The sequence below is a fragment of the Corvus cornix genome, chromosome 1 (assembly GCF_000738735.6).
Source record: "Corvus cornix cornix isolate S_Up_H32 chromosome 1, ASM73873v5, whole genome shotgun sequence".
Lineage (NCBI taxonomy): Eukaryota > Metazoa > Chordata > Aves > Passeriformes > Corvidae > Corvus > Corvus cornix.
Window position 1 is genome coordinate 112,070,152 of NC_046332.1, and position 13,366 is coordinate 112,083,517.

Below are 13,366 nucleotides of genomic sequence, written 5' to 3' on the forward strand. Positions count from 1 at the left end.
TTAACTGGAACATTGAAGGAATAATGCCATTTCCTTTGCTCTTCTCTGTTAACAGTGGTATTTATCAGAGTCTGGTGTTTATCGCAGATTTAGTCTTTAGCAGCTGGTAATAAAAACACCTCCTCAGGAAGCACAGTCCGGGTGGTGCACTGCTGCTTCGAAAAAATAATAGAAAATACCTGCCATCTGCCAGAATGCTACTTGCAAAACCCAGTCAAAACATACTTGTATTTGTATTTCTAGATTGAACTCTTTTTTTTTTTTTTTAACTGTGACAGGAAAAATCAGTTTGAAAATATCTTTTGTTTATTTTCCTTAGCTAGTTAATGTTTATTGAGCCAGATTGGAATTTAGGCAAGTTCAGATGTCTTGTGAGAGAATTACTAAAATCTTTGCTCCTGTTGCTGGCTTCCAAAGCTGTGACTGTGGAGGAAAGCCCTGTGATTCCCAAATAAACACATACCCAGTTGAGCTGATGAGTGCTGACTAGTTCAGGTAGACATCACAGTAAGATTTTTCCAGTCGCAGAAGAGCAGTTTGCTCCTTCGTTCCTTTTGCTGTTCATTTGCTTTCCAGACAACAATTCTTTTCATCACTTTTCCCAAAATGACATTAAATTAGTGAGACTGAAGATCAAATCTGTCACAGTATTCTTTCCAGCTGTACTCAGCGGTTGCATAAGGAAGAGTGTAAGAACAACATAAATACCTGCTTAGAATTCCCTAAGTGCTCTCGCAATGATTTTTGGCTAGGAGCATTCCTGGATGCTGTCCATGTGGTTGGATGGGGCATCCAAGGTGCTGAAATGGGGAAGAAGTTCATCTCTTCAGAGACAGGCATGTTTACTGAGGAAAATGTGATTGTCACAAGTTCAGTGTGAGAATGATTGATAAGCATGAAGAAAAGGCACGTGAGCTAGGCTAGCACATCAGAGGGATTTGTTCCAAATGGGATTGCACAGATCTGCAAAAGAGCATGGAACATTTGTGAAGTATGGACAAGGTCTGTGGTTTGGTTTATCATATTAAAAATGTCCCAGTACTGGAAAAATAGTCAATTGTGCTGGTTGAGAATTGGAGATAGGTCTTGTAAATGGGAAACTGCACAGCTTAGCAGGGGTTTTCCATCGCCTTCTTTATGTGCATTCTTCATTTTATGCTCAAGAACAGATCCAGTTTCCTCTGACTGTGCTATTCTAGTGGAAAACTTTTGTTTGCTCTCCCTTTCTTGCTTTCTGCCTTTTTCAACTCCCTGTGCAGGAAGATAAAATTGGGAAGCAACCCTTGTTTCAGCAGAGAAACCAGATAGGGGATTGCTGGTTCTCATTTCTGTCTTCTAGAAATAGACTCATTCTTTTTTATCAGTGAACCTCAGTAAAGATCTCACAAGGATACAACATGTTATCTTTCAATCCAGCAAGGTTCTGATGAAACAGAAAATAGGCACACAAGGTTTCTAAAGATAGAGGAAATTGTTTAATGTCTTTTTTTTTTATCCTTGTTCATAATCCCTGAACTATTATCTTTATCTCAGGCTCTGTCTGGAACAGCACCTGGTACATATACCCTTAATGTACAGTTGCTCAGGTGAATTCCAGTAACCAACCTCACAGAAGCCTTTTTTTCTTAAAGCACAAGTATTTTCTGTATGCTGAAGAACTTCAAAGGCTTGGGATTTGAATCAAAATAATGGCTTGTTTATTAATTTAATGACACAAAGTTGTGTTATGTGTCTGCAAAAATCACTGGGGTTTTTATTTTTTTTCCCCCCGATCGGTAGATTTTTGACTTGATCGATTTTCAGTCAAGATAAAGTACTTTTTTCAGCACTGTAACCACTTGACTCCTAACCTGGCATTTCTTGCAGCCCATGAAATATTTGAACTTGTGCTTGTGACCACAATTCTCAAGTGATACTTCTTAAACCACCTCAGGCAAATGTTGTTCAGTAGATGCAGTTTTGTGTTTGACTGCCTTTGTTGAAGTTTGGAAGTTGGCAGTCCATTTGCAGAAGTGGCGTGCTGTCTATTAACAAGTGTGAGCCCATTGAATAAAAAAATGAGCTGTGTAGAACAGGTAGAATAAAAAACATAAAGGCAAGTGTAATTACAGAGAGTGAGGTACAGCTGCAGATGCTCATCAGTTCAGTCCTCAGTCTTGCCTGTCTGTGTAGTTAGACTTTATCAAAAAACACAGATTTTGTGTGCTGGAAATTTAAGCTCACAGAGGTTTTAAATGGACAGGCAGTGCAGGTATGTGCACAACTCTGTCAGTAACCAAACTTTATACAAACCTTGGGTATTTTACGAAATTGGTGTCATCGTGTTCCACAAGGGGCTGTGTATGGGTGGGACACTCTAAACACACAGGGACAGTCCTTTGTCACATCTTATATTTTACAAATATTTTCTGAAAAGCAGTGGCTTGTTGATACAAATACATGGCTACTGAGCAAACAGCAAGACATTGCTGAGCACTGTGGTATGCAGTGATTTCAGCCAGCCAGCTGCTGGCCACAAAAGATTTCCTCGTTTGTACTCATCTTATGAACAGCTGTGAGATGGTTTTGTGGCTGCTTGAAGGAATTCATATGAGCATAGAGGCAGATGAGGAGCAGCTGGAGAAGGTGATGAAGGTGCTTTGTTTGAAGTGGTAACCAAGCCTTGCATCACTGCTAGAGCAAAGATGCATTTTAATAGCATGTAAAATATTATTGGGGAAGATGGGTTGTGGGAGGCCTTTAAAGTGGGGATGAATAATTTGTCTAATGTAATGAAAGAAGAAAAGGCATTTGAAAGAATATGACGTGTGGTTAGATTAATTTGTTATGTAGATGAGAGGTGATTGCATTTGTCAAGGTGAATGGAAAGTACATTGTATTAGTGAAGAGGAAATGACAATGTAAGAAAGATTTGAGTGGAGATGCAAAAATTCTCAGTCCAAATGTAGATATGGGACAAATACAAGGATTTAGAAGAAAAGGAGTGAACAACATAATCTGTAGATGTTGTACATGTTTTATACATACATACACACGCACACATATATATAAAAACCATAATTGCTATGTGTGACAGGGAGAATGGTGGTATTTTCCACAATGTCAGGGAAGGGGTCTGTGTTCACAGGAGGAAAGAGTTAACATTCACTTTTATAGCAGAAGGTTGAGTAATTCGTAATTGTGCTACTAATCTCTTAGAAAATTGTTTAAACCCAAAAAAGTGCTTTGAAAGTACGTGAAAGTATTTTTAACTTTGGGTCTTTTTTGGCCTGTAATTTTAGTATAGAACTTCAGAAGTTTTTAAAATTTCATAATGTTATATATAAGTGGTTTTACTGCTTGATGTTCTTATTTTTAAAGAGACAACCAATGCTACAAAGTGCTGCTGTGCCAGAGTATTAAATGGTCTTGGGGAATTTCACTTCTCCCATTTGCGGATTCTTTTTGTAGGCTGGATGCATCACACCGTGGATCAGCTTGGGGACAAGGCAACCAAGGAAAGCTATGCTATACAGTATCTCCAGAAATCTCTAGAAGCAGATCCAAATTCTGGTCAATCCTGGTATTTCCTTGGAAGGTGAGAAATTTATAGACACTGGAACTATATTTGTAAATTATTTTGAGGTTACTCACTATTGTGAGTATCTTACACTGGTTTTGTTCTTAATCCTTTCAGAGGAAAAATGAGGGGAAAGTTTGTATGTATCTACTGAAGTCTTAAGTTTTCCGGGAAGTGTGTAAAAATATAAGGTGCTAACATATTTGGGATGAATATAGATTGGAAGTTGAAATGAAGTATGTTACCCAAGTGGCTCTGCTTTTATTGTAGTTATTATTCAGTCTACACATTTACAGTAATCTGAATATATTCTGCCTGGTTTTACCTGTTTCTCCTCCTCCATCTTCTGTTCTCTCCCTCTTTTTTGTAAATCCTCTGTGAATGTTGTTACTTTTCTTTATAACTTCTTCGTAATTCTTTCTCTCTGTATTATCTCAGAATCTCCCTCTAATCTCAGTTTTTGCACTAAAATACAAATATTTTCCTAGGCCGACATCCATTTTTAAAGGACACACATGGGAATGTATAGCTCAGGCTGATAAATTCATGTGCTTAAGTGTTTAGTTAATTTTGCAGCCTTTGACAATATTTTTTACTTTAAAAATAACATTTCCAGATGTAAATCGTACAAATTTGATCAGCTTTCCTGGTGTCCTTTTTAAGAAGATTGAGTACTTTACTTAAACCAGCAGTAACTATTGAAATACTTGGGTTTTGGAGAAAGCTTGGAGGGCATTCTGTTGAGGAATACATTTTAGAAGAATGAGGCAAAAATAAAATGAATATCCTAACCTCAGTGTGTTCCAGCTGACATTCTTGGGAATTCTGGTCACATACAGCTGGAACCTATTTTTGATTCTGTCATGCTATTTCTATTTCTCCAGCTGTTCCTGTAAAACAGGGATCTTCATCCAGCTGGCACCAGAACCGAGTGTGCGGGGCAGAGGGTTAGGGCAAGTGTGGAGGGAAAAGGGAAAATGAGCCAGGGATCATCTTGTGCATCTTACCTTCCACTGGGCTGAAATGCTGTTTTTTCTTCAGTAGTCACATTCCAGGTGCCTTGAGCAAATGGAGTTCTCAGGCAGGACAGAGCTGGGGCTCCTCCCAATGTGCAGCTGCTGTGCTCTGCTCTCAGGTGGTCCGGATGAAGCCAAGGACCCTGCAGACAAGGGGCAGAAATGCAGGAAATGGGGTGGAGAATTTAGTGGGAGCATCTCTTGTGTTTTACGGGGAGGGCTAGAGCAAATACGTTGCTGTGCCCCATTTCTCCAGTCCATACACTGGCAGGAGAAGAGGAGAAGAACAGGGTTATGGGGTTGTGTATTCACTCTTTTTTCCCTCCTCAAGTATTCCCTTGTGCTGTTCCTTCCTCTGCTGGTTGTCCAAACCAGACAGCAAGTTGGTTAAAGCTGTCTTTCAAAAATATACTGCCACCAACCTCCTCTCCCACTGGAAAAGTCGCATCTCCCAAAGTTTTGAGGGGGCCTAATGTTAGTGCTACCCTAATGAGAGGCTTTATGTGTGTGATACACAGGCAGAGTGAAACATGTCTGTTGGACATCAGGTTAGACTGTCATTAAAACAATCTCCTGAAACTCTGTATTCAGACTTAATGGATGCTTTTAGGCAAAGTAATACTATATTTTATTGTATTCCTTTCCTAGTGTGCCTCAAAATACTTGAAAGTGTAGCACGTTTGACAGACCTTTGCCTGTACTGTTCTGCTTGTTTTTTATTATTTAGTAGAATAAATTTTCTTTTGTTATTTATGTGTTTGGAAAGTTGTCAGGTCTTTTTCCAACAAGGAAACTTGTTACAAACAATACAAGACACAGTTATTGTTGATTAAACTAGTAAATATATTTAGATGGATATTTGATCTTGGCTTTATTTGGAGCTTTTAATTTTAAAACTGGAGGTATTACTCCCTTTGGTATAATTGTAGTTCTTTTTAATGCCAGAATACCTTAGAATTTGTACATGAAAAATACTAAAGTAAGACAATATAAAAAAACACAGAATCACATGAGTTTTTTTACAAAATTTGGTGCTCTAGATATGCAGTACAAGTAACAGTTTTGTTCATTACTCAAGTATGACTGAGATGGAGGAAAGGCACATAAAAAGCCTCCCAGGCAGTCAGGAACCATCCTGATTGAGTTGGTCCGTATCTCTCCATAATTCTGTCTTGAAGAGCATTAAGTTTTATAACCATTTGTTTGATGAAATGGGTAACTCAATTGTTTTGCTGTAATGCTATCTGTTGATAGATACTGTTTTTATTGACTGATAAGGTATCACAAGTGAAAGAAATGCAAGTCTTTCAAATGTGGTGTGGCTGTTTCCCTTACAAATGTAGTAATCCAGGGTTTAAGTATCTTTGGTGTGCTTAAATAAATAATTAGTAATACACGTTAAGATGTTTGAGTCTGCTTATGACCGGCATTCAGAAACAGCAAATGTTGAGTGTGTATTTGCATGTCTTAACATTTATCAGATCAGTCTTGGTAAGCCATGCTCAATGATTACCTTCTATAAATACTACCAAAGTTCTTTTTTTCTTCTCCCAGGTGCTATTCAAGTATTGGGAAAGTTCAGGATGCCTTTATATCTTATAGGCAATCTATTGATAAATCAGAAGCAAGTGCAGATACATGGTGTTCAATAGGGTAAGAATGATACAGGGTGATGCAATGATATAATTCCATGCTAATATGTATAAATAAAGAATATCAGCTTTTAAACTCCTTTGTTAACTCAGAGGGACTGTAAAATTTTTTTCATTTATACCTCCATGTTTTCAGACTTGTCCGATTTGAAGTTTAAATAATGAATTTATATTTACTTTCTCAATTTTTTAAAATACTGAATATGTTACGTACGTGAATTTTGCATGTTAAACTTTTATACATTTCTTTTTATTACTGTGGTTTATACAATGCCAGTGTTTATTAAGGGGTTGGGGGAGGGGATGTGTATATTTGCTTGTGTCTTGACTTTGTTATTAATTCTCAACTTCACTAATCTTTCTATTCAGTGTGCTGTACCAACAGCAAAATCAGCCTATGGATGCTTTACAGGCCTATATCTGTGCTGTACAATTGGACCATGGCCATGCTGCAGCCTGGATGGACCTAGGCACACTCTATGAGTCCTGCAACCAGCCTCAGGATGCCATTAAATGCTACTTAAATGCAACTAGGAGCAAAAATTGTAGTAATACCTCTGCACTTGCAGCACGGATAAAGTATTTACAGGTAAAACTAACATTTTAAGCAGCGGGAAATACTCTTCAAACACACAGCAGAGGGGAGGGGAGAAGTCACACACGAGTTTAACTTGCAGTTGTTTGTGGTGTGTATAACCTGTTTTCATGTGTACTGTAAGCATATCATAGCCTGTAATATTTTATTTCTTCATTTTTTAAGTGGAACTTAATTCCTTGTAAACCCTATTTTGCACATTTAATCAAAGCATACTGTTTTACATCATTTTGCTTTTTTCTTTGTATTTGTCTACATTTTTAAGTTCTCATAACATATAGTGAGAATACGCAACACACTATCTTTCACTCTTGTTTGCAATTTCAGAAAAAAGGAATTATGAGACCTCTGAATCCAGAGCTCATCTTTGTTCTGATTCTCACAAAGGTTTATATTCTGGTTACCCTCTTTATACCTAGCACCTTTCTAAACCCCAAAATTTTAAATCTATCCTCTCTTTAAGACATAATTAGCTACAGCATTTAGGAAGATTTCATGGACTTGCTCTTACTAAAGTAGGCTTGTGTTAAATTTGCTTTTTACATAATTTTTCCTAGGCTCAGTTGTGTAACCTTCCACAAGGTAGTCTACAGAATAAAACTAAATTACTTCCTAGTATTGAGGAGGCATGGAGCCTACCAATCCCCGCAGAGCTTACCTCCAGGCAGGGTGCCATGAACACAGCACAGCAGGTGAGAAGTTGGGTTATGTTCTGCAGGTGCCCAGCTTTAAGGGTTCTTTACAATCGGTAGTGGTCAAGCTTATTTTATTGAGCACAGGATTGGCTTTTATTAAAAGAAGCCTTTGATTTATTTGCAGAGGGATATTAGATCAAGGAGCTCCCTGTAATGTGGGAGAAATATGGGGGTACCAATTTAGAACCTTTGTGGATTTTCATTATTTTAAAAGATTTCATCTTAAATAGAAATGCTGCAGTGGTTTAATAATCCCGTGAAAGGTACACATTCCTCCATTGATGACCATATGGAAACTGATTTTTCAGTTATTGAGATCAGCTTCAGAAAATCTACTCGGCCCTTTTAATATATGTGGGCTGTTAAAATTATAAAATGGAAAGGAAAGCATTAAGAATATATAGAACCATATTTTTGTCTTCCTTCTGTGATTCTTAGGCTTGTAAACCTCATCATCCAAATACTGAACCTGTACTAGGCCTCACTCAAACACCAATTTCACAGCAATCCTTGCCACTACACATGATTCCTTCTAGCCAAGTAGATGACCTGACCAGTCCTGCCAAGAGGAAAAGAACATCTAGTCCAACAAAGGTATATATTCCAATGAACTAGAGCCCCTACCAAAATTATATGGAAATATGCATTGAAATGATGCAGCAGGCACAGAATTTGTGCTGTAAATTTTAATCCTTTGGCATCAAGGTGGGGAATGTTTTTAGAAATTTTAAAAAACATTTTTCAGTGATATGTTTAATCAGATTCCAGCTCAGACAGGAGGTGCATAAGGGCAGTGCAGGTTGGTGGCACTGTACTGCAGTTGTAGTTGTGTCAGTGAAGAAGTACAGTTGTTGTAGTCTGATGATTGAGAGGGAGACAATCATGTCATCCTGTCTATTGCCTTTGCTTATATTTAGAATTCAAGTGTTTCATCATCATGTAATAGTGTTATAGTAGATAAAGTATTCAGTTTTAAAAGTAGCATACATTTAAGTTAATGGCATAATTTGATTTGCTTGTTTCTCCTTATGGTATTAGGTATCATTAACTTTTTCCTCAGACTACTCTGATACTATTGGGAATGGTAGAATGAGATTTGGTATATTTTAGTACATTCTTACTATTATATTATATGTTCTTATATTATTATTCTTGAAACAATGACTAGTTCTTACATGAATAAGATGAAATCTAGATAGTAAAAGAAATTTTGTTGGCCCTTTGATAGTCACAGATTTTAATGTAACGTTTTCTCTCAGAATACTTCAGATGTTTGGAGCAGTGGCCATACAGTGTCACATCCTCCTGTACAGCAACAAATTCATTCTTGGTGTTTGACACCACAGAAATTACAGGTAGGTATGGGAGATCTTGAGAAGCTCTGTTATTTTTTTTATTCCTTTCCTTCTTCCTTTTAAGAAAATAAATCTGGGACATGTTCTAGTTTCACATTCCTGAAATTCAGTGTAAAATACTACCAAATAATTCCCAGAGTGTATTTCAAGTTCTTCTAATATTTATGGCCTCTCTATGTGAGATAGTAAACTAAATGATCTCTAGCAGAAATGGAACACTTACATTGTATGAATTTTATAATTTATAAAGCAAGAACATACAGTAATATTTTTTCTTATGACGTTTTAAAGACAGATATGCAAATTGTCACACTCATGTGCAAAGTGAGTTTTGTGACTTGTTGTAATGTGGGGGATATTGAAAGAGGTGTAGAAGTATTGTAATACCATCTCTTCCTCTGAGGTAGCTTCTCATATCGAATTGCATAAACACACAAGTACATTCTACAAAATGATTACTCCAATGAAATCTGCTGCTGCTTTTTTGTACTTTATGTCACCTAATACAATTATATGAAATGCTAGGTTTTAGTTTGGAAATCTTGTTTCAGGTAGTTTTTTTGGGGAAGTTTTGTTGTCTCTTCAGTTTGTTAGGGCATGCAGTGAGCTTCAGCAGGAATTCCATATATTGAAAATCAGGCCCTGCTGGAAACTTTTACCCATGCATTCCAGATACTGCTTTGGATGCAAAGAGAAATAGGAGGGAGCACAGTGCAGAGGCAGAAGGCATTCTCATTAACTGAGCAGTGTTCCCCTCAGTTCCAATATAGTTCTTCAGCTGTTTCTCTGTCTGAACAATATTGGCTTTATTATACTGTATAATTTTCCCTCCCTGGCTCCCCACCCCTTTGGTCCTTCCTCAGTCATTTTTCTGTACTGCTCTCTCTCTCTCCCCCTCAGCATTCTCATTATTTCTCTGTGCTTATTTTGTATTTTACTACTTTTTCCTCTTTTCAGTCTCACCTTTTTCCAGATCTAACTTCCTCCTCTAAGCAGAACCTTAGTAGGCCTCTCTTGAGTACAGTAGACTGGATGTGCTGGCAATAGCTTGTCAAGGTTCCAGCATATATAAATAGGAGAGCCAAAAATGTGTGATGCAAGAGGAGAGTGAATAAAAAAGACTTTGTTGCATCTTCAAAGTTGGCCTTTCAAAATTGGCAGCTCAAAGGCTGGATGGATATAACATGTTATATATACATGCATATACATGTGTGTATATATATTATTCATTGCACTCCCCTCCAGAGGGAATTCAGTGGAAGGTACTGTTAATCCAGGGATTTTGGCATGAACCATCTTCATCTGCTTTTTAAGTCATACCACTTCACAGCAGCAGACTTATTGGTAGAATGATGTGGGGTGCTGAGTATTTTAAAATGAATACAGAGATCAGATTTTTGGTAATAGTTACCTCGGTTTATCAGTTGAAAATGCGGTCAATATCGTAACTCTGTAATTAAATCATTCCATTTTCAGGGTTTTTTCTGTATTTTCAGGAGACGTTTCCATGTGTGTCTATAGGTTTAATTCACTTTCTGATGAACAGTATTAATAAAAAACCAGCACAGTACAAAAAGGTTAAAATCTACGTAATTATGATAAGGATTCTATCTAATCATACTTAAATGTAGTTTTCTTTTATGGTACCAGCACACTTAATTTTAGTGTGGCAGTAATAATTATACTCTCAAATAATTTACAGAGTCTCTTTAGTTTTAGTAACTAGTAATAAGGTTTGTTTGCAAGAGAGTGTATGGAAAGATGTTTGAGTCTTCAGCAGAAATCTTGATTATTTTCAGCTTTACAAGTCTTATCTTCATGGATACTTTTTAGTATTTTATGCAAGGAAGTTATTAAAAAGCCCATGCAATTTTAATGATTATGAACCACACTGCTGTTTTTTTAGCACTTGGAACAGCTGCGTGCAAACCGAAATAATCTAAATCCAGCACAGAAACTTATGCTGGAACAGCTGGAGAGTCAGTTTGTCTTGATGCAGCAACACCAGCAGGTGAGAACAAAAATACTTTTCTTATCTACAACACTCTTGTCAGTAATGGAGTCTGTTGTGTTTCTAGAATTCTAAAGAATTTCTGTTGTGTAGAGTTCACATGCCCTTTGCTGCGTTACGTTAATTCATTTTTTTTGGATAAAGGATAGTTGTGGATTAGTTGTTGAAATGTAATGAGTTCAGTTGTGTTTTATTATAGGGCAGCTGGTTAATGTAAAAGTTTTCAAGCCACACTTTCAAAGTAAAGTGAGTGGACACATCTACAAGCAGTCTTGCTTGAAAATACTTGGCTGTAATAAATAGTATTGCAGCTTTTCTCTCGTCCTGTCATTGTTCACTTCTCTCTCCCTGTCTGTCCAGCATCAGCAGTAAAACACTCAAACTGAAGGGCCAAGAAAAAAAAGTGTGCTGATAGCTTTACTTAAAATTTACTCAGTATTTTTATGAGCCAGTCATCTTGGTTCTCAAAAGCAACTGTAAAGATCTTAAAATGAGGATAAAATTGGAACTGACCAGTGCAATAAAGTACACAAACCTTGTATGATCCTTCTTTTCTCAGTTCCACAGCCAATGTTGTTGTGCTTTGTTCATGTTCCATTAGATGAGACAAACAGGAGTTGCACAGGTACGATCTACTGGAATTCCTAACGGGCCAACAGCTGATTCATCACTGCCTACAAACTCTGTCTCTGGCCAGCAGCCGCAGGTTGCTCTGACCAGAGTGCCTAATGTCGCTCAGCGTGGAATCCGTCCCGCCTGCCCCGGGCAGCCTATGGCTAATGGACCCTTTCCAGCAGGCCCCATTCCCTGCAGCACAGCAAGAACGCTGGGTAGTACAGACACTATTTTGATAGGCAATAATCACATAACAGAAAGTGGAAGTAATGGAAACGTGCCTTACCTGCAGCGAAACGCACTCTCTCTACCTCATAACCGCACAAACCTGACCAGCAGCGCAGAGGAGCCGTGGAAAAACCAACTATCCAACTCCACTCAGGTACAGCTTCAGTTTGCTCATAGAGTGCGCTCAGGAGCCTTCCTGGGCAAGTCACTGTTGGAAGGCTCTCATTTGTAAAAGCACATTTTCCCTAGAGTTGATAGCATAGATTCAGATAAAACATAGGTTAAACCTGCATGGTACTTAATATTGTTAAAAATCTGTGTATTAGGTGAACTCCTTTCAGGATAAAGGAAATGATCATAAATCAAAGAGGGCAGTTCCATAGTGCTCAGCTGCCCAACTTCACAGAAAAGTTTTTTAAAAAGGAATACTTGTACATCTTTTTGTTGCTTCTTTAATGTGAAACGTTGTGATTTTGTTTTTCATGTAGGAGGAATGTGCATATTTCATGGGAAACTGAATGTTGTAGTTATTTTTGACATTACATTGTTGCCATGATGTAATCATTACCATATCTTGTTTCCATGTGATCTTTAAAATTAATATCTAGCACTCAGCACCACAGTGTTACTTCCAGAAAAATATTATAATGCCAGTAAGAATCCATAGGGATTAAAGTGTGTGAGGGTGTTTCGTGTATGTGTTAGAACTTGAAGATGGAGCTTTTTTTTCAATTCCAGCCTGAATGTCTTTCTTCCAAGACAAACCTTGTGGATGTAATGAAGAGTTCTATAGGAAAATACCATAATGGTTTAATTCACTTTTATCAGATGGGTTATACAGTTGATACAATACTGTTTTCTTCCTCAAAACTGCGAGCATTTCTTGTTTAATTAATATTGCATGTTACTTTAATGCTGAAGAATTGTCAGTGGGCTTACATACACAGATACTTAACTGCACATACACTGCAACAGAGGCTGAGATAACACTGGAAAATCTTGTGTAAAACATGATTATTCAAAACTAAAACAGTGTTACAATTTTCAGAAGTTTCCTCTAAATAAGCAGTACCGTTTTGAAACATGGCAGGGGGATGTGCAGCCTGTGCACCTCACTGCCTCTTGCTTAAATTAGAATTCACTTTTGTATTTTCTCTGTATGAAAGAAGTTGTGCACTGTTGTGCTATTGTCCATAAAGTGGGCAAGTAATAAATGGCAGTAGGAGCTGGCTCTTTTTCATGGATATGATGTTTCTGGAAAGGCAAGGAAAGCTTGTTGGTGCCATTTCTTGTGCCTGTTGCATCAAGGTTTCAGCAGAGTTTCCGAGTCTGTAACATTCTCCACAGGTACCAAATGAACTCTTGATTTAAAGAACTATTTATCAGTAATTAAGCTCCATAGAGGAATTAAGAAATCACGTATACAGGTGTGACATGCGTAATGCAGTTTGTAATTAACAAAAACATTTTGCTTATAATAGGTGTAGCAGCCGTTCTAAAAGACAAGTGAAAACCAGACTAGGAGGAAACTTCATCACCATTGGGATCCTCCAAACTGGATCCTTTCCAAAATAAAATCTCAGTTACAAGTAAATATAAAAATGGATTCTTTTCAACAATTTTCTTTTGCATTGGCTCGT

At 37.5% G+C, this 13,366-nt stretch overlaps 1 protein-coding gene across 19 annotated transcripts in view; it reads left to right on the top strand.

The window, feature by feature from the left end:
• The window catches only part of KDM6A (lysine demethylase 6A), a 151,949-nt gene that overhangs the window by 100,088 nt on the left and 38,495 nt on the right, over positions 1 to 13,366 (top strand). For 9 of the 19 annotated variants that reach the window (XR_005601988.1, XR_005601989.1, XR_005601997.1 and 6 more), the window contains 8 exons: positions 3,451 to 3,577; positions 6,130 to 6,228; positions 6,597 to 6,816; positions 7,380 to 7,514; positions 7,956 to 8,111; positions 8,777 to 8,872; positions 10,779 to 10,883; positions 11,485 to 11,880. Coding sequence is in view for 7 of the 19 variants with exons in the window: in XM_039552533.1 (XP_039408467.1) it covers positions 3,451 to 3,577; positions 6,130 to 6,228; positions 6,597 to 6,816; positions 7,380 to 7,514; positions 7,956 to 8,111; positions 8,777 to 8,872; positions 10,779 to 10,883; positions 11,485 to 11,880 (1,334 nt within the window). In the remaining 12 variants the exon portion in view is untranslated. The remainder of the gene's footprint in view (positions 1 to 3,450; positions 3,578 to 6,129; positions 6,229 to 6,596; positions 6,817 to 7,379; positions 7,515 to 7,955; positions 8,112 to 8,776; positions 8,873 to 10,778; positions 10,884 to 11,484; positions 11,881 to 13,366) is intronic. The other 10 variants (XR_005601994.1, XR_005601995.1, XM_039552575.1 and 7 more) reach the window with 3 other exon arrangements.